Source organism: Alligator mississippiensis, chromosome 4 (assembly GCF_030867095.1).
Source record: "Alligator mississippiensis isolate rAllMis1 chromosome 4, rAllMis1, whole genome shotgun sequence".
NCBI classification, from domain to species: domain Eukaryota; kingdom Metazoa; phylum Chordata; order Crocodylia; family Alligatoridae; genus Alligator; species Alligator mississippiensis.
This window is the reverse complement of record NC_081827.1, coordinates 141630986-141651473: the sequence shown is the minus strand read 5'-3', so window position 1 is coordinate 141651473 and position 20488 is coordinate 141630986. Positions and strand designations below refer to the sequence as shown.

General features: G+C 44.5%; 1 protein-coding gene across 2 annotated transcripts; it reads left to right on the top strand.

The window, feature by feature from the left end:
* The first annotated feature begins 9037 nt into the window (after window positions 1–9037).
* KCNA1 (potassium voltage-gated channel subfamily A member 1) lies at window positions 9038–18760 on the top strand. Of its 2 annotated transcripts, none has more exons than XM_006273554.4 (2): window positions 9038–9122; window positions 9925–15364. In XM_006273554.4, exon 2 carries the CDS (start codon window positions 10512–10514, stop codon window positions 11991–11993), a length of 1482 nt encoding a protein of 493 aa, XP_006273616.1. In that variant the 5' UTR covers window positions 9038–9122; window positions 9925–10511; the 3' UTR covers window positions 11994–15364. The 2 variants fall into 2 exon arrangements, with proteins under 2 accessions (XP_006273616.1, XP_019337742.1); XM_019482197.2 differs by lacking the exon at window positions 9038–9122 and adding an exon at window positions 18531–18760 and having other exon boundaries at window positions 9251–11393.
* Window positions 18761–20488: the final 1728 nt, after the last annotated feature.

Sequence of the window (20488 nt, the reverse complement as noted above, 5' to 3'; positions counted from 1 at the left end):
AGGAATAGAGACAGCTAGCGCAATTGCAAAAAGGAGCTGTTGTTGCAAACTCAGTCAGGGCCTGCCTCGCCAAAGACTGCTTTCAGAGTGCAAACTCCTAGGAAGCAGAAACTAGTTTTAATGAATCAGTGTATGGCTGGTGACCAAGGATGTTCTCTTTATTTCATAGGAGCAATCAGCCTGCATGAGCAGGTTCTTCCATTAATAAAAGATCAGACAGATGAAGCTTCTCAGAAGGAACCTCTGGAGACAAGGAGGTTGAAAGGAGAGGCGGTGGCATTGATTTGCACACTGTTATTATTTAAGTGGATATTCCTATGTTTAATTCTGCCTCTAAAGAGAAATAGGAGTGATTCCTAAGTGTGAACTTGTGCATGAGTTTGTGATTCTTACTGCATTGCTAAATCAGGCAGGTGGATTGGGTTAGCACTTTGCAATCCAGTTTAGGTCAAGAGAAATGTGTAGCTGTGTTACCTGAGGAACAGAGCAAGAAATGGGTCTCTTGGAATTACAGTCTGGTCTCTGCTGCTTCCCCCTTTTCTCTGTGGGGGATGTGAACTGGCATGGCTCTTTTGACTCACACAGTAAACTTTCACTTGTGTGGTCTCAGTTGCATCTTGAAACACACTGCAGCATCCATTCTGTATGCAGGAGGGTGAGTAGTAGCCTGGTAGTGTGCACTCTTCTTCCCATACAGACATGGGGGTGCAGTCAGGCAATCATTTTAACTCCACGTATTACAACTCTTTAAAATGAATGACAGTCCTCCCTCTGCTACTTGCTAATACCAGATGCTTTAAAATAGTAATTCTCAACCAAAGTATTTCATATTAACCCAGAGGTATTTCTTGGACTCGATGATCAGTAAGGTCCCTTCCAGCCCCTAACACCTATGAAACTATGAATACCCTGGGGTACCTTGATATCTTTTCAAAGGTGCCATGAGGTACCATGCAATGTTAACATGGTTGGTGTGCAAACATAATTGATGAGATAGAGATTTCAAATAGTAATCTATGACGTTAAAACCATTCTGACCTGTTGTGTTCTTTCTGAATTCTTTGCAACAGAAAAATTACTCTATTATTTCTCTGTAGTCAAAAAATGAGTGAAAACTAAGAAATGGCATTGTCTGAGGGCTGCCTTGAGCCAGTCTAGGGATACTTCAAGCCAAACAAAGGGAACCTTGAGTCTAAAAACCTGAAAACCACCGCTTTAAAGGAAGGTAGGGGAAAGGTGTGCAATGTCAAGGGAAAAATTCACTCTTGGCTCCCACAGGCTATCAGCATGCTCTGAGCATGGGATTTGATTATCCTTGTCATAACAGCCTCTAATAATATTGGAGGATAGTACAGTGAAATCTCGGTTATCCGGCATTTAACTAACCAGAAATTCTATTGACTGGAATTTCTGGCTGGCCGGCCAGACGCAGGGGGGATTGAGAAGGGAAGCTAGCACATGGTGGCTGCTAACACCATCCACCACCCTGTGCTGCCACTGCTCCGCATGCAGCTGCTTCCACCCTCCCCCCACACACACACTCCATGTTATCTGAAAACCCCTGCTGGGCTTTTTCAGATAACCAGAATTTTTACATAACTGGTAATCACCTTACCCCGGGGATGCCAAATAACAGAGATTTTACTGTAACAAGGCTTCCAAGGTGCACTTTGCACTCTTGTGATGAAGCATGGAGCCACCAGAAGCATCCACAGAGCTAGGCAGGAGTGGACATGGCCTCAGCAACCCCTGTGTATGTCTATGAACAGGATGGGCAAGTGTGGCAGGGAGACCTAACTGTAATATTAAACACTGGTAGGGACTTTGTACAGGAGATGCTAAGAGTCTAATTTAGCAAATTTAACCCTTAACACAGCTGATGAAACCCACCCAGTAAAACCCACTGACAACATTTTCAAACTTGCAAATTGAGCAAATTTAACAAAAAAAGGTCAGATAATTTTCACCAGATCACTTTGTAGGGAACAACTGTTACTTAACATGCTTGTGGTCAGCAGTCATTTCAGGTGCTTAACCAACAAAACCTTCAAGCATGTGCTTTGCTATAATTGCACAAAAAGCATAATTGCATGAAAAATCAGTGTTAGAAGATAAAAAACAAATCCTTGGAAAGGTTTTTTTAAAGTAAATATATATAATATTTTCCCCAACAAGCCACACTACAAGCTTACCCTGGGCTATGATAGTCAAGCTGGGTTCCTCCCCTGCCAGAGATCAGCATCTGTGTTAAGGGTTAAATTTGCTAAGTTAGACTCTTAGCATCTCCTGTACAAAGTCCCTACCAGTGTTTAATATTACAGTTAGGTCTCCCTGTCACACTTGCCCATCCTGTTCATAGACATACACAGGGGTTGCTGAGGCCATGTCCACTCTTACCTAGCTCTGTGAATGCTTCTGGTGGCTCCATGCTTCATCACAAGAGTGCAAAGTGCACCTTGGAATATCATGAACTGCTGAAGGTGACTGTGGGAGTCAGAAAATGGTGCAGGAGTGTCCACAAACATTGTTTGTTGACTGCTGATTGGAAGAGGTGGAGTAATAGTGCCAGCAGAAACAAGGGTTTTGCTACCACAAAGTAGCTTCATAGACTAAACTAGGCCTAAAGTATATAACCTTAGTACAATGAGGTTTACTGGGTGTAGTGGAAGTCCCACAGAATCTGAATCATAAGTGGTTATGCAGAAGATAGAAAGATGCCATTTTGAATGCTAGAGGCCCAAGTGAGTTTCTGAGGTTCGCAGTAAGGGTTGAAAAAACCCACTGACAACATTTCAAACTTGCAAATTGAGCAAATTTAACAAAAAAAGGTCAGATAATTTTCACCAGATCACTTTGCAGGGAACAACTGTTACTTAACATGCTTGTGGTCAGCAGTCATTTCAGGTGCTTAACCAACAAAACCTTCAAGCACGTGCTTTGCTCTAATTGCATGAAAAGCCTCATGGAAACCCAGATGCAGAATGTTGGTCCTAAAACATGCTGGAGGGTCTTTTGCTTGTGATGAACAAACCTGGAATTGTGGTCTAATTCACCCCAACTATTTTATCTTCCATATCTATTCAGTGTTCCTAACTCTGGCCAAGAATATTTAGTATGAACATGAGAGATGAAGAAGGGAGGGGAGGCTTGGTGGGTCAAAAGTGGTTAGGCCCAGTGGCACTGGGCACTGTGGCATCCTTAGTTCACTGTGGCATCTAATTCCCACACTGATTCCATTGGCTGTTAGGTCCCAGAGTTTTATAAGTTTTCTAGAACCTGATTTAAGCCTAAATAATTTTGTGAATATGTGTCCTAGAGGTCTGGCTGGCATTAAGCATGTAAGGAAGAAAATAGGAACTTCTCCAGTTAGGGGGCCTGAGAGAAGGGGAGAGATTCACAACACTAACTGGGTCTGTGTTCTTTTCCCCCAACAACTTTGTGAGCAAAATTATTCTGCTCTTTATTGCTGCCACTGATAGGTGACTCATTATAACTCCCAAGCAGTAAATGGCTATTTCAAGGCTGGCAATTATATATATTTAATTTATAAATTGAGCAGCTATGGTCAGGTAGACAAAATGTGTCTAACCTAAAATGACTCTTACAGGATCAGATTTTTGCAGAGGAGGGCCACTCCATTAATGGAGCTTCTACCAGTATTTTGGAAGGCTTGTTTGTAGTTTCCATTATATTTGAGCTGCTGTTTCAAGGCCAGGAAACGTAACACACCAGGAGTATTATTTAGGACCTTAAAGGAACGGTGATGTTGTGAAAAGTCCTGCTGTCATTCTTCTCAGTTGTAGCTGCTTCTTTGCCTAGTCCTGGCCTCCTAGAAAATAATACAGCTTTCCACCAGATGATCACTCTTTTAATGGGGAGCAGGTGTTTATTTAAATTGCAACAGAAGTTCCAAGGGCCAGATCTTAAAGGCATTTAGGCACCTGAGTGCTGTTGATAGGTTAGCAGGAGTTTCAGAAGCAGGTGCTTTTGGACATGCTGTATCTGCCTCCCTGCACCTTCTGTTGTTTCAGTATCTTTGACAAATCCGCCCTCAAATCCATAATCTTGTGGACTGAGAGATTTTGGTTCTTTTGAAGCAAATGGCCAGGATTTCTCTTTGTTCCTGAAGGTAAGACTAGGGGACTAATGATGCCTTTTTAAATTTGCTTTCTTTGGGTTCCAGGTGTTACTTTTATGGGCATTACTAGTGTCTAATATGGCAACCTGACTTCACAGTGAGAGAGGGTCCTTCTTCACTATAAACAATGATGATTGGCCTTGGGAAACATGGTATGGGATCACTTTTTTTTCCATGGCACAGCTTTCATGTACAGTAATTTATATTCCTTAATAAGACTACCAGTGGCTCCATCCATCCTTTTCTGATAACCCATTTCTAGCATGCTGTTGAAGCAACTATTTTGGAAGACTTTATCAAAAAGGTGGTCTTGGAATATGTAGCCTTAAAAAAAATCAGCAGGGGTATGACTGCGGAATTCAAAATCAGGAAGGGTACAGTAAAGAATGATTAATGATTCCTTTGTGTCTGATACTGTTCTATTTATGTAAGGACTACTTGGTGGGCACTCATTACTTTGTTTTCTAGGGGGATCTAGGGTCTCAGTTAGCACATGAGCAGAGCTCAACTACAAGACAGCTTAAACGATTTTCCTTATTATCTCCATTTCAATTGAAAACCAGAGATATTAAGAACCAGATCCAGATAAAAAAAACAAACAGACATTAGGTGCTCAAACTTTTATGTAGGTGTCTGACCTTTCTGATTTTCCCAAGGCCACCCAAGAAAGCTGTGGCAGAATAGGTTCTTGATCCCCAAGTTTAAGCATTGTGTCCTAATCACAAGATCCCTCTTGTTCAAAATATAATATATTATTCAGTATATACACACATACATAATGACAGTCACTCATATTCAGGTATGACTACTACTGATCCTAGAAATCAATTTCCGCATGTAGGGTTCAGGAGACGTGCCAGGGCAAATTGGTGTCTACGTTCCCTCCTGCTATTGGCCAAAGTGTTGTGATGATGTTCTGTTGATCATTCTGCTTCCTTTGTAATGGAGTGCCAAGCTCATCTATCATGGGCCATATCCTCCCAAGACATTAAGTCTAGTCCAGCAGGCATGTGCTACCTAATGTAGTCCTTGTAGTGGAGTTTGGGATGGCCAACCTTCCTACTGCTTTTTTCAAATTGACTGTACAGAACTCTTTTAGGCAGTCGATTGTTGTCCATACCTATGACATGGCCAACCCAGGTCATTTGTCTCTGTGCTAGCATGGCTTCCATGCTTGGCATGGCTGCTGGTCATAGTACTTTGTTGTTGGTGATTTTGTCTGACCATTTAATTCCCATTATGCTGCATAGGTGGCATTGCTGCGGGCAGTTAAGTTTTTTGATATGGTGACAATAAGAGGACAGGTCTGTAACGAGTACAGGAGACAAAGGAGCATAACAGCTTTGAAAATTAGGCATTTTGTAGATACTTTGACCCCCCCCACCCCCATCTTGTTTATAGTCTTTTTTGTCCATAGTCTTTTATGCATTCAAACATATATCATCTCAGTGACAATGATCTCAGTTGCTGTAGTTCTTTCACAATCAGCAAATCTGAGTACATGGAAATTGAAGAGGATAAGAATAATAGCATAAACAGTTTTAGGGAGGCTGATCTCAAAACTGGCAACTGCACCATACTTATGTATGTATGTCTGTGTGTACATAAAAGACTATGGACAAGATGGGGGGATGTCAAAATGTCTACAAAATGGCAAGTTTACAGAGCTGTTGTGCTACCTTGTCTACTAGACTCATTAGAGACCTTCTCCCTTTTTCGTCGCTGTATAAAAAACCTAACTGCCTGCAGGAATGCAACCTAACCAGCATAATGGTAATTAAATGTATGTATGTATGTATGTGTGTGTGTGTGTGTGTATACATAAAAGACTATGGACAAAATGTCTATGGACAAGATGCGGGGTCTACCAAATGCCACATTTACAGAGCTGTTGTTCAAGCAGGGGGGCTGGACCCAATGATCTCGCTAGGTCCTTTCCAGCCCTAAACTTCTGTGAAGCTGTGAATATATGTTGAACTGTCCAGCTTTTGCAGCCATGAGGGGCAATATGCCTGAGTTATTCATGCAAAGGTAGGCATCTGGGTTCTGTATGCAAAAATAATCCAGTGTATTGAATATATTGTTCCTGGTATATCTTGGAGACAGCTCTGGACAGAGAAACATCAGAGAATGGAATTCACAGTGGTAAGAGGAGGTTGAGTCTAGTGGCACAGCAGAATTTATATAGAGCACTGAATAGTCTTCTGCTCTTTCACTTTCTGTTGGTTCAGCCCCCAGCACCAAGCCATCCTGGCCTGCCACCAGGACTCTCAGGGGAACTAAAACAATATATAGCAGTTACCAGGCACTACTGTCACTTACAAGTAAAGACCATTAGCGAAGGGTTGGTAGTAGATTATTGTGTTTCTCAACCAGTGGGTCACGGCCCAAAAGTGGGTCACAAGAAAATATGAAAGGGTCGCAAACAAATTTTAAAAATGGATTCTCCTTTAAAGGAGAAAAACATGGGAAACCATGGCTTTTCCATTGCAGGCTGGTAGACTTCCACCTACCCCCCCGCCTATGCATTGTGGGAGTAGGGGCAGGGGGCAGGGAGTTGGGAGTGAGGGGCACTGGGTGGGGACTGGCCATTGATATTTACAAATGGGTCCTGGTACGAAAAAGGTTGAGGACCATTGGAGTAGAAGACCTCCTCCCTCCCTTCTGGGAAGGTAGAATCATTCCATCTCCTGCCTGGGGCATAAACTGCTTGGTGCAGAGAGGGATCTTCCTTTTGCTGTCTTGTGGCGGGGAGAATTTGGGATCCCTGAACACCACCTCATGCTGGATTAGCTTGCTTGGTGGGTTCCTGACAAAGCTGTTTAGCACAGCGTAAGCCAGCAGAGAGAGGGGTGAAGTGATGGTAGACTCAAAAAGGCTGCCTGCTCTAGCAGGGAGACAAGGGAAGGAAAGCAAAGGTCCACGGGGCCATGTGATCAGGCATTTTTACACTGCCAAGGTGGCAACCTTAAATGAACTTAATAGTTTATGCAGCGAAACACCAGCCAGGCCAGGGCTGTTAAACCTTGGCCGGGAATTAACTAACTCCAAATGCTTCCAATTATACTTCTTCATCCAGTAAAGGCAGCAAGAGGAGGGAGCGACCCCCTCTTCTCCCCCAGCTTGGCTTGGAGGGCCTCTGGTGCTCCATGAAGCGGGCAGGAGGCTTCTCTGCACTGGGCCTAGGGGATTGACACAGCTCAGGTGGGAGGAGGGAGGTGATGACATGACAGGGCTTCTGCTTCTGCTCTCCCAGGGATGGGATGCGGCAGGGCAAGGAGTGCAGGCCAGGGTGCTCTGCTACACACTGCGCCTGCAGCCTTGCTCCTCCCTCCCTCCCTGGGCAGCCCTGGTCCCCTCCGCTGCGGGGCCCATGGGCACGCCTGGTGTGTGTGTGTGTGACAGAGAGCGAGTGGGGGGGGAGGGATAGTGTGTGTGTGTGAGTGTAAGAGGGACTGTGTGTGTATAAGAAGGGGAGTGTGTGAGTGTGTGCGTGTGAGTGACAGTTTGTGTAAGAGGGACAGTGTGTGTGTGTATAAGAAGGGAGAGTGTGTGTGGGAGAGAGAGAAAGAGAGAGAGGACAGTGTGTGTGTGTGAGTGCAAAGGGACTCTATGTGTGTATAAGAAGGGAGTGTGTGAGTGTGAGAGTGAGGGACAGTGTGTGTGTGTGACAGTTTGTGTAACAGGGACAGTGTGTGAGGAGGCAGTGGTTGTGTGAGTGTAAGAGGGACTCTGTGTGAGTGTGTGTGAGGGACAGTTTGTTAAAGAGGAACAGTGTGTGTGTGTGTGTGTGAGAGAGAGAGAGAGAGAGAGGACAGCGGGTGTGAGTATAAATGGGGCTGTGTGTGTAAGAAGGGAGTGTGTGTGTGTGTGAGAGCGAGGGACAGTGTGTAAGAGGGACAGTGCGTGTGCGGGGCAGAGGGGGCAGCCCCGGGAGCGGGCTGAGGCGGGGCAGGCGCAGCAGAGCGGCCGCAGCGCGGGGCTGGCGGGTGCAGCACCCGGCGGCTGCCGGAGCCCCGCGTGTGGCCGCTCCGGGCCGGGCCCGCTCTGCAGACGCTGTCCTGTGCCCCCGCGTGTTTGCCCCAGCCGGCCGAGCTGCTCCACTCACCTCCACGTGTGGCGGGGGACGAGTTCAGCCGAGCAGAGCCCGCGGGGGAGGCGGGGGTTTGACCTCCGGAGGTGCAGTGGGGGGAGTCACAGAGCGAGGCACATCCCCTGCGCGGCCCCTCTGCTCCCCGGGGTAGGGGGGTCCCGCCTTGCTGCTGCTGCAGCTGCCCCCCCAGCCCTGCCAGCTGAGGGCGAGAGGGGGCGAGCCAGGCGCTGCATTGCGTCGGGCCCGGCTGCTGGCCACGGGCGGCCCCCGGGGAAGGTCACGCGTGTTGCCAGCCCCCCCCGGGCAGAGAGCGTGCAACCCCCCCCCCGCGATCTGCACCAAGCAGCTCTCAGGTTTCTGCTGAGACTGCAGCGCCCAGAAATGGTTCGAGCCCGCTCCTGGCTCTTGTGCATTCAGCAGCTCCCTCGCCTCTGCCACACGCGGCCCGCTCCTGCCTCCTCCTCCTGCTGCTGCCGTCGCCAGGGCGAGCCTAGGGCTGCTCCGGGGATGCAGCGGCTGCGCGGGCTGCGGCTTTGCCCCTCGCCGCCCGCCGCAGCCTAGTGCCCGGCTCCCTCCTGCCTCGCCGCTCCTCGCTCCGGCCCTGCGGACAAGGGACTTGCCTCCCGCATCCTCCTCCTCCGCCTCCGCCTCCTCCCCGCTCGCTCGCGATGCAGCCAGAGCCGGGCTATGAATATTTCAGCATCTCGCAGGCAGCGCTGTAAAGCGATCGCCGTATTATTGAGAGGGGCGCAGGGGGGTGGGAGGAGGGGAGGGGTGGAGGTGGGGGGGAGTTTGCTTGCTCCTGCCGCTGCGCTTTTTTGGATGCTGCAAGACGAGGCGACTTGACGCATTCCGGCAGGGGCTCCCAGCCCTGCGACTGGCCCGGCGCAGGTAAGGCAGAGCCTGGGCTCCTCTCGACCACACAGCCTGGCCTTTTCCTTCACTTTCTTCTTAGCACAGAGAGCCCCCCCCCCCCCCCCTCTATCACACACACACACACACACACACACACACACACACACTGTACTGGAATGACGCGCGCACACAATTATGTACTGGGATCACTCACACACACATACACACACAGTTGTATGTACTGTTACTATGTTAAGTATGTACAGTTATGTACTGGGGGTCACACATAGTTACTGGGATCACACACAGACACAGTGATGTACTGGGATCACACAGACTTATGTACTAGGATCTGCGATCTTACACACACACACACACACACACACACACATAGAGTTATGTATTAGGAGCTCTCGCGCACACAGAGTTATGTAGTGGGACCACACACACACACACACACACATACACACAAACACACACGCGCGCGCGCGGATGCTGCACTCGGGGATGGTCCCGCTGGGAGCAGGGCCGGGCTGGGTGCCCTCCTGCGGTCCCTTCCACGCCTCCTTACCCTGAGTCCCTGCACAGATAAAGGGAGCGGGGGTCCCATGCTCTCCCCCTTCCCTCTGCACCCTGTCCCCAGGGAGGGAGTCTCGTGGCCCGGCCAGCAGCCCAGCCCCGGGGAAGTTGCGCTCGGAAGGCTCCAGTGGGAGCTGGGGCTCCCCTTAGCCGCCCCCCTCCCCTCAGTGCCGGGGGGACGCGCACGCAGCGCGATGCTCCTCGCTGCCCCCGAGCGCGTCGCGTGTGTGTTTTTATGGACTTTCCCCCTCCTCTGCAGCCTCCGCCGCCTGCCCCGGAGCGAGCTTTGCCCCTTCCCCAGCACCGCGCGCACACGCAGCCGAAGAGGAGGAGCGGGAGCCGGAGCCGGAGCCGGAGCCGGAGCCGGAGGGGGCCGCGGGGAGAGGCAGTGGAAAGTGCTGAGTCGGCGCATCCCGGCCTCCCCTGGTGTCTTGCTTTTGGTGGCAACTCAGTGCTGCCCGCAGCCATGGTGGAGGCGGGGAGCGCAGGAGCAGCGTCGAGTTAAAGGCCAAAGGCAAGGGCTGGGGAGGGGAGCTCCGCCTGGGGTGTGTGGCAGGGACCCCTGGCCCTTCCCTCCCCTCTGTCCACTCTGCATTTCTCCCCTTCATCCCCCTTTCCCCTCATCCATCTTTCCCTTTCCTCTCTGGGGTTTTCCCCTCCCTAATCCTTGGTTTCTGCCCCCCCGCTAGAGCCCTCAATTCCAGCTCCACCATCCACCTCTAGGCTCTCTGAGGTTTCCCTCCCTTGCCTTGGCACTCTCTGCCTCAGACCCCTGCCTCCCTCCCACCGCCTCCAGGGTGTCCCTCTGTAACCCTCGCACACCTCCCCACCATCAGTTGTGCCACCATGACTGTCATGGCTGGAGACAACGTGGATGAGACCTCTGCCCTGCCTGGCCACCCCCAAGACAGCTACCAGCCAGGTGCCCATGACGACCATGAGTGCTGTGAGCGGGTCGTGATAAACATTGCTGGGTTGCGCTTTGAGACCCAACTGAAGACCCTAGCCCAGTTCCCCAACACGCTGCTGGGCAACCCCAAAAAGCGCATGCGGTATTTCGACCCCTTGCGCAATGAGTACTTCTTTGACCGCAACCGGCCTAGCTTTGATGCTATCCTCTATTACTACCAGTCTGGAGGCCGGCTCCGCAGGCCGGTCAACGTGCCTCTAGATATGTTCTCTGAGGAGATCAAGTTCTACGAGCTGGGTGAGGAAGCCATGGAGAAATTCCGGGAAGATGAAGGGTTCATCAAGGAGGAGGAGAGACCCTTGCCCGAGAAGGAATACCAGCGCCAAGTGTGGCTCCTCTTTGAATATCCAGAGAGCTCCGGGCCAGCCAGGGTCATTGCAATAATCTCTGTCATGGTGATCCTCATCTCCATAGTGATCTTCTGTCTAGAGACTTTACCGGATCTGAAGGAAGAAAAAGACTTCACAGGGACCCTGCACCGCGTTGACAACACCACTGTGATCTACAAGTCCAACATTTTCACAGACCCCTTCTTCATCGTGGAGACCTTGTGCATCATCTGGTTTTCTTTTGAGCTGGTGGTACGCTTCTTTGCCTGTCCAAGCAAAGCTGAGTTCTTCAAGAACATCATGAACTTCATTGACATAGTGGCCATCATCCCCTACTTCATCACCCTGGGAACTGAGATGGCTGAACAAGAAGGAACCCAAAAGGGGGAGCAGGCCACCTCTCTGGCTATTCTGCGAGTCATCAGACTGGTAAGAGTCTTTAGAATCTTCAAACTCTCCCGGCATTCTAAGGGCCTCCAGATTTTGGGACAGACCCTCAAAGCCAGTATGAGAGAGCTAGGTTTACTAATCTTCTTCCTCTTCATTGGGGTGATCTTGTTCTCCAGCGCGGTGTTTTTTGCTGAGGCTGAAGAACCTGACTCTCATTTCTCAAGTATCCCCGATGCTTTCTGGTGGGCAGTGGTATCCATGACCACTGTGGGCTATGGTGACATGTACCCTGTGACAATTGGAGGCAAAATCGTAGGCTCCTTGTGTGCCATCGCTGGTGTGCTGACAATTGCCCTGCCTGTACCTGTCATCGTATCCAACTTCAACTACTTCTACCACCGAGAAACAGAAGGGGAAGAACAGGCTCAGTTACTTCACGTTAGCTCCCCCAATTTAGCATCTGACAGTGATCTCAGTTGCCGTAGTTCTTCCACAATCAGCAAATCTGAGTACATGGAAATCGAAGAGGATATGAATAATAGCATAGACAATTTTAGAGAGGCTAATCTCAGAACTGGCAACTGCACCGTAGCCAACCAAAACTGCGTTAATAAAAGCAAGCTGCTGACTGATGTGTAAAAAAAAGCAAAAACAAAACAAAACAAAAAATAAACCCCACTCACAGCTTGAAGACTTTAAGTGACATGGTCACACTTTGTAGATGCTTTACTAATAGTCTTTGAATGCTTTATTTACCTCGTAAATGCATTGTTGCATTGCGAATTTTTGCTCAGCGATAAAGAAGCTTTCAGGATCCATGAAAGAGATAATGTTTTGTTTCTTTTACAAATGGTATTTTCCAACTGGTTAACAATGATAATCATTTGAACTAGTCTAGTTGTAAGTCATATGCTTCTAAACCTCAACTTTTTTTCCTAACTTTTTTTTGTTCATTTAACTTATTTTTACAGCAAAAGAGTTTTTAGTGACATGCATGGATTCCAGTAAAAAACAAAATTTCTGCAAAACTGCACAATGCATCCAAAAAAGTACATCCAATAAAAAGTTCAGTAGAAACATGCAGGAAGCATCTGCTGCTATTTTGCTCAAGAAGTGTATATTCCCCATCCTCCTTTGTGAGGAATTATGTCGTTCTGCTCTACAGATCCACACAGCACCTTATTATGAATAAACTTAAGCCCAGTGTTTTGGCTGTTTGTACCCTTAATGCAGACAAATTATTATTCTATAAGGAAAATAAAGGACAAAACATCTGCAATGCTGCTAAGTTTTCTTAACTGCAGATGGTTAAACACACTTTTCTCCCTTTATTTCCCCTGTCCTCCAGAACTGGATGCAAAACTTTTCACCCTGTGTTGCAAGATAGCACAATGGAGTTTAATATATGCATGTTTGAATTTGATACTATTTATTTTGTAATAGCATGCCTGAAAAGTTACCTCAGACAATAGGGGATAAGCTTTCGTTTGAACGGAATCTTCTAAATATAGTCCTTTTTGGTTTTGGTTCGTGAAACGCAAAGTCTTTCTTTCTTTCTTTCTTTCTTTCTTTCTTTCTTTCTTTCTTTCTTTCTTTCTTTCTTTCTTTCTTTCTTTCTTTCTTTTATTTTTGATTTGCATTCACCAAAAGTGCACTCCTTAATTTATTAAATATTTGATTAGTAATTTAAAGTACTGTATTTACGTGCATATGTTAGTCAAATGGGAACAATAACTTTTGGAGATCAAAGCATGTTCAAATATTCAGCATTATGGCCTACTTGATTAAGGTGTAACTTGAATTAATTAATGCATGAATTCAGTAATAATAAGAATATTTTTTAAAACGCGCTTGTTAGATTGAGGGCACAAAGGGACTGACTAGAGAGATCTGATGCTTTTCCTGCATCATTCAGGGAAATGTGTTGGCTTCTCTCCAGGCATGGTCAGAAAGGAACATATCCCATCCCTTAAAGGGAAAACTATAAGGAAAATTAAGAAGTCAAGTTATATATAACAACACCTAAGAAGCACTATCCTTCCTAGCTGCAGAGGTGCCGATGCATGTCTTTTGGTGCATTCTCTGAATGTAAATGAAATGTATCTATCGTATGCATCCAAATTGCAGCGGCTGGTTTTCTTTTGCCATCATGATTTGAGCTCTATAGACTTTTGTACTTCTCTAGAACTCACTGAAGAGACTCAACAGATTGATTTAGGTAGTTGCTTAGTGCCTTTTTATCCTTTATCCACTGATTTGCTGAAAGTGCCTCCATGAATAGAGCCAATCAGATGTAGTGAAGGAAGGGGCAAGATAACACCACACAATCAGGATTGTTCCATGCTACTCCTAGGCATGGCATGCAGAGAGAGGGAAAAAGTGGGTGTGTGTGTGAGAGAGGGAGACAGACAGACAGAGAAGAGGAGGGCAATGACCACCAGCGCCCATGGACACCTTCCTTCCCTTGGCAGCGCAATGCTGCGGGGCTCGGCGTTTTGCCTCTGCCAAATAAGTCACAATCGTGTTTATGCAAGACTCAGAATTTCCCCAGATTGTTTATAGACATTGCTGCCCTCATCGTTTTTGCCTTTCCTTCCCCCGAGATGGCTCTTGGGCAGCCTGCCCCAGAATGGCAGAACATGAGGAACTAAAGACCATCACTTACTGCAGCATCCACCAGGCAGGCAACCAGACTGGAGGGCTGCACATTTTTTTCTCTTGGACTTCCCAAGAGGTAGGTGAGAGAGAGGCTCCCCATTTCCCAGTTGAGCATCTACTCCTGCCTCCCTCCCCCTTCCCCCACACTCCCTCAGGAACCTTTCAGATCTTAAATCCAATACAGGTCCTTCAAGGAATCCTTTCCCATTCAGTCCCACGTCCCTTCCCTGCTCCCACCCTGATCTGTGGAAGGAAGCACTGCTGGGAGAAGGCATTTTCTGCAATATGCAAGCCTTGACCGCTAGGTCCTGGAAGATGACAGCTTTCCATCCTGACCAACGTAGGCACTAATTTTTATTTTTCTAAAGGACCAAGTTGAGAATCTTCATTCTGCACTTAGCATGTGGCCATCTGCTGTCGAAACCCCTCTTCCTTCCACACTGTACAGACCCCTTTCCCCCACTCCCATCTTATATCTATCTATCTATCTATCTATCTATCTATCTATCTATCTATCTATCTATCTATCTATCTATCTGTATATAGTGAGACATTTATGGTCTAAAAAAAATTCACTCTGCAGTTAACGCACAAGCCCGACCTGCTGGGTTTACAGAAAGACTTGACTTCTCGCTTGTTTGGCATCTGTGAATCTTTAATGATGGGAAAGTGATCAAGGACAGAGGAAACCTCTCCACTCAAAACAGCTGCAAAATGTCTGGTAAAACAGGGCATTCAGTTCTCCAGGTAGATGACATCAAGCTTCTTTCCTGGCCCCTATCTGTTCACACCCCCCACAACACACCTGTCCCACCAAAAATTAAAATTTGGTGGTCCTGATCTTTCCAAACTCTGAATTCTAGGATACAACTTCCCATGTTGAAACTGACTTGAATGCTGCACTCCATTAAAAACAGCAATAATCAATTCAGTGCTGTGGGACTGATGATCAGAAAGTAGCACCTGAGAGATGAGGCCTCACTTTGGTAACTTGGTTTCTATAGCAGTTGGGTGTCTGCATCTTAGTTTAACTAACAGACTGATGATTATTCTGCATGTGTAAAGACAAGTGCATGCAGTGGTTCTTTTTTGGCAGGGGCTTGGGTGAAACATTAGGGTGTGGGGTGGCTTGGGGAGTCTGAATGTTGCTTACCCATTTATAGCTCATTACAAAGGAACTAATAAGTATGGAGTACAGGGATTTAAACTCAAGTAGCATAGGCATGTGTTTCTGGCAAGTTTGACAAAAAAGCTCTTACCCCTTGCACTAAATGTGCTGAAATGTCTTTGTAGGCCTGAAGGTGCACTTAACAACTGCCTGTTCTTACCAATAAATGTCTTTTTCTTTTTTACATTTTGTTTTCTACTGTATTTCTTTTGGTGAATGGCTCAAGCTCAAAATGATTGTTTACTCCTGTGGAAGAGGACTGGAAAAAATGGCCTGATGGCCAATTTATCATTTTCCTAAAGAAAAGGAAGATGTCTTAGTTCAATAGGGTGGTTTAGGGAGACCAGGCTGTGTCAGAGTTGTCTGAATTATCAGCTGTTGCTGAAATTATAATCATAAATCTATGGTGTGCCAGACAACCATAACTCAACTAAAAATGGTGGAGGGGAAGGATTTGGGGTGGAGTCATCTTACTTATTAGAAGAACCAATGGAATTAAAAATGTTACCAAAAAAAAGAGAGAAAAAATGCTACCAGATTCCTCTGTCATGTAACTCAGCTGAAGTCAATGAATCTGATCTCTGCAGGGCTTGTCTGCACAGAGTGGTTAGCAGGCACTAGCTACTCCAGACTAACTCCCATTAAAACTGCAAGACTTTTCTCCACTGAGACAGTCAGAAAAGTTCATTCAGCTTAATTAAAGGTATGAGTTGACAGTGAATTAAAACTGTTTTAAACCCTATGTGATGCTTGTATTTAGAACTGAAGTTTTAATTTTTAATTAGGTTCATGAAGAGCACAAGTACCACACTGGGTCATGCCACAGGTCCCTCTAGCCCTGTAGCTTATCTCTCACCATGGCAAAGAGCAGATGCTGAGGAAGAGTTTTTATGCATGACCTGTCCAGACTGATCTGTCCCTTGCCTCTCTCTCCCTACAGCTTCCAGCATTTAGAAGCTAGTCCTAATCTGAAGGTTGAACCCTTTACAGTAATGTTTAATATCTGCTCCTCAACTTATTCTGTATGAATTTGTCTAATCTTCTTTTGAACCTGGTGAAATGATCAGCCCCTACAATATCTTGTGGTAATGAGTTCTGCAAATTAATTATGTGCAGTATGAAAAAAATTCCTTTTGCTAATTTTAAACCTTCTTCCTAATAATTTAATTGTATGTCTCCTAGTTCAGTTTGGAACTGAAGCAAGCTAACTTAAATTTAGACCACTCCTATTCTGAATATGAGTGTCCATGGAGGGATTTAAAGTTGTTTGACTTATCTACTTTAAAAGTTAATTCCAATTAATTTTCTTTAGTGCCTTCATATAGATAAGCCCCTTGCATGCACAAAGTGCAAGGCGCCACTTATCCCACTTTAAAAGTGGAGCAAGCACTCAACACAGGGAGTTAATGTGGAGTAATTCATGTGTTGTAAATTCACCCTAGAGCTTACTGTGCTGTATTGTAGACAAGCTCTTGCTGGTTCAACCCAGTTGCCTCTAGTGCAACTCCTTTGACTTTGTTGATTTACTTCTGATTTATACAGGCGTGATGAAAAAGCGAATCAACCCCCTGATTTTAGTGTCAGAGTTAGGGATGAATATGACCCAGAGTAATTAACTTCCAGTAACACATTCTTGTAAATATGCATGTCTTCAACTGTATTCTTATAGACAAAGTTAAATGCATCTGTAAATATTTGAAGGTTAGAAGACTGTGCCCAACTCTACAGTACCAACTTAAGCAAAAGTCCTGTTGGCTGAAGTAGGAATTTTGCCCACGGAGAGATTTCAAGAATCAGATCAGGATCTTCTTAGCAAATCAGTTATGTATAATTAATTAGGAATGGCATTGGATAAACAGATGAATGAACCAATGGCAACTTTGTTCTCCTTGAGTTTTGGCTAGGGGACAGTTGTTTAATTAAACAAATGTACAAGAGTGTTTGCTTCTCTGATACAACTGGAACACAAGAGAAATATAAAGCATAACATGTTTTAAATGTAAGGCATTGAGGGCCAGTTTCACCATTTAATATGTCAGTCTTTGGGCAATGCAGAATATCTTTCATGCATATCTGTGCATTGTGTTATAATTGAAATAATCACATTTTGGGAAGGGGAAAAGGAAAAATAACATGGCTTAATAAAGCAGGCTGGAAAGTCTTATTCAGAAACATGCTTAATGTATTATCCTTCCTTTGACTTTAAATTGACTACTTCTATTTAGCAGGATGACATTCAGGGTTTATTTCATGCAGAAAGCAGAAAAGAGTTATATCACAGATTCTAGGTGCTTACTCAGGAAGGGCCTGAATTCATATTTTTTTCCATGCTTAATATTTCCATTGACTTTCATGGTAATTTTGGGTTAATAGGAAATACAGAATTGGTTCCAAATTGTGATTCACCATTTTTAGTCATGAGGTTAGGTAGAATTGGCAAGCCATCTTTAGCAATTGGGCAACATTATTATAAAGAATGGAAACTACAAAACAAACTTTTTTGGAATTGCCTAAAACAGGAATCTGCATTTCAAGTGTTTTGTCAGGTGAAGATTTTTTTTTTTAATTTAGGAATAGCAAATGTTGTTTTTCTGCATCCTAACTTAATCAGAAGTGTCAGTACTTATCACCACCATAAAACTTCAGGGTATTGTAACTTTTTCTTCCTTGTAGGTGAAGTATGCACAAAAAAGGCCAGCAGTTTGTATTATCAAGGCATACTATACCTTGATATTTTTTAAAGAAATAAAATGAAGCTGAGGTCTTAATTCAGAATTGTTTGAAAATATCCTATTTGTATCTGTGTAGCTCTGTTCATTTCAACTGTTCTCAGAGTCTAGTGAATATTATCCAAGGCTATAAAAAATACATCCCTTTCCCTTTATGTTCTCTCTGATAACTGAGTATGTGTTGCATTAAATTCCTTCAGGTGCATTAGTCGTTAATTACTGTTATTGTTTCAATGACATTTCTACAATGTAATTGGAATCAAATGTATATTTTACTTTTGTACAAAAGTAAAAATAATATTTTTATGACTTCAGCAAAAAACCCTTATACCTATAACTTCTTAAAATTATATATATATATATATATATATATATATATATATATATATTTCTTTTTTCTTTTCCATGACATGTAAACCACTTTTTCTTTTCATTGCATTGCTTTGAAAATGTGTAAATTACTGCTGTAGGTAGAACTGTATAAGGACTCTCTGACATACCTCTGATTTTAAAGATCACGTATTACCAATGTTAAATATAGAAACTGAATAGTGTTCATATAAAGTGCACCATCAGGGCAACAAGCCATTTAAGCTGAGATAGCTCTCTTTATTTCCACAGTTTACAAGCTTCGTACACTTCGAGTCAAGTATGTACCTCACTGTTACATTACTGCTCATTTTACTTTTGGTAACTAGCTAGTTTGATTTGTCAGTTTCAGCACATCTACTGTGATGAGTTTCTAACCTATTTAAAGTGCATAGTTTTTATCTATGCAATTTTTCTTGCTTCTGTCACTTGATCATCTGTTCATACTTGGCATCAATTAAAGAAAATTTTTAAGGATCTTACCCAGGAATATTTTGTCTGGTTATTTTCTGGAGTCCAGTTTCTCTGCCGTCCCCACTAGACAGTTGTGTCTGAAGTGAATGGTTAGTTCATCCCTGCTTTGGTTGAATGTCATAATGAATAACAAACTGCAAGGTATTCCATGGGAAATGAGTTTCACTGTGACAGATGTTGCCATCAATGTTGTAAGCCTTTTGAATTTAGACTTAAACTTTAAAATATGATGAAGTTCAAAGGCTTGATTCATTAACTTTATTGACCTCAAAGGACTTTGCATCTCATCCCAAATGAGTAAAGCCAATATAATTATAGGACCATTGGCACTGAAGGTGGTAGGAATCTTACCACTGGCTTCAACGGAAGTAAAGACTGGGTTTACAGATTCTTGCGTCTAAATAATCTCTGGTGACTTTGCTATATAAATGCTTTCTTTAACAAAAAAAAATAGTGGTATAAGACATTATGGTCTTGATCTTGGGGAAATACAAGAGGCTTGAATTAATCATGATTTGTTTTCTTTGAATACCCCTTCTTAGGCAGATATTCCTGACATGCTGTGGCTCCTTCGAGTAGATATGATGGCGTTCTGGGCATTTCATTTTGATAGGTCAGCAGTCTTAAAGGTTGCTTCATTGCTTCTTTGTGAACATGACATTTTATCCTCATTTTTATGCTATATGTAAATAAGGAAATGAGATCAGAGATGAAGTATCTGGCGTCTTTCTAATGCTAATTGTATTGTGTATGAGAAGTTAAAGACAGGCAGTATCAGTAGCCATGATTATGGCTTGTGATAGTGGGCTACAGCAATGACTGGATACTATGTTTATATTTTATTGACCCTATACAGGAAACAGCATCAGTGACCATGTATACTTTGGAACATGTTTTACTAGAGTATTAGTTTTACTAAAGTTTGTATAATAATATCTTTGGAGATATATAAACCTACCTGTATTGAATCTTGGGTGTGAACTGACAATGGTTTGTTTGGTTGAACTAGTGGTAAAAGCTTTCAGGTAATATTTTTGAATGGGCCTCTGAAAACCTTCAGTCACCAAACTCACATTGATTTTGGACCTAACTCAGCAAGACGCTCCGCCTTGTGTCTGTCTTTAAGGACATGAGTAGCTCTATTGACTTATGTTGATTTCTGATCATCACATTTAAATCTTGCTTTTTTTTTCAGCATAGTGTCAGTAAGCTCCTGCCTTTCCTCTTCATTCACACAACTAAAACTTTTGGTTGGACCTTCATCATCTTGTGTCTCAACCTTTTCTATTTTGGCCTTGAGAAATCCTATGGTGCCCTGCCAGAGGTAGTCAGAAAACAGTGGCAAAGAGCATTTTCCGAGATCCTGAGTGGTTTTTTTTTTAACACCTCCCGTTCCATCCCCACCCACATCCAAACTGTCAACTTGCTTTCCCTTTGATGGCCATTCTGGGCCTATCTCATCATATCTTTCATCCCTTATGGGGTACCTGGACATCAGCCCCTGCCTGCATTCTGCCAGGGATGTCAGGCTCTATTGCTTATGAAGTCTATGTTGCCGCTGGACTTTACTGTAATATAAATATCGTTATTTAAATACTCAGTGTCTTGCTGAATTGGAGCCTTCAGTGGGTGTTTCCTACATGTAAGACTTGCTGTATCAATCCCTCAAAGTGGGTCTACTTTGCAAAGTGACTCTGTTAAAATGTTATAGTTTGGACTCTGTGTTTATCGTGTAT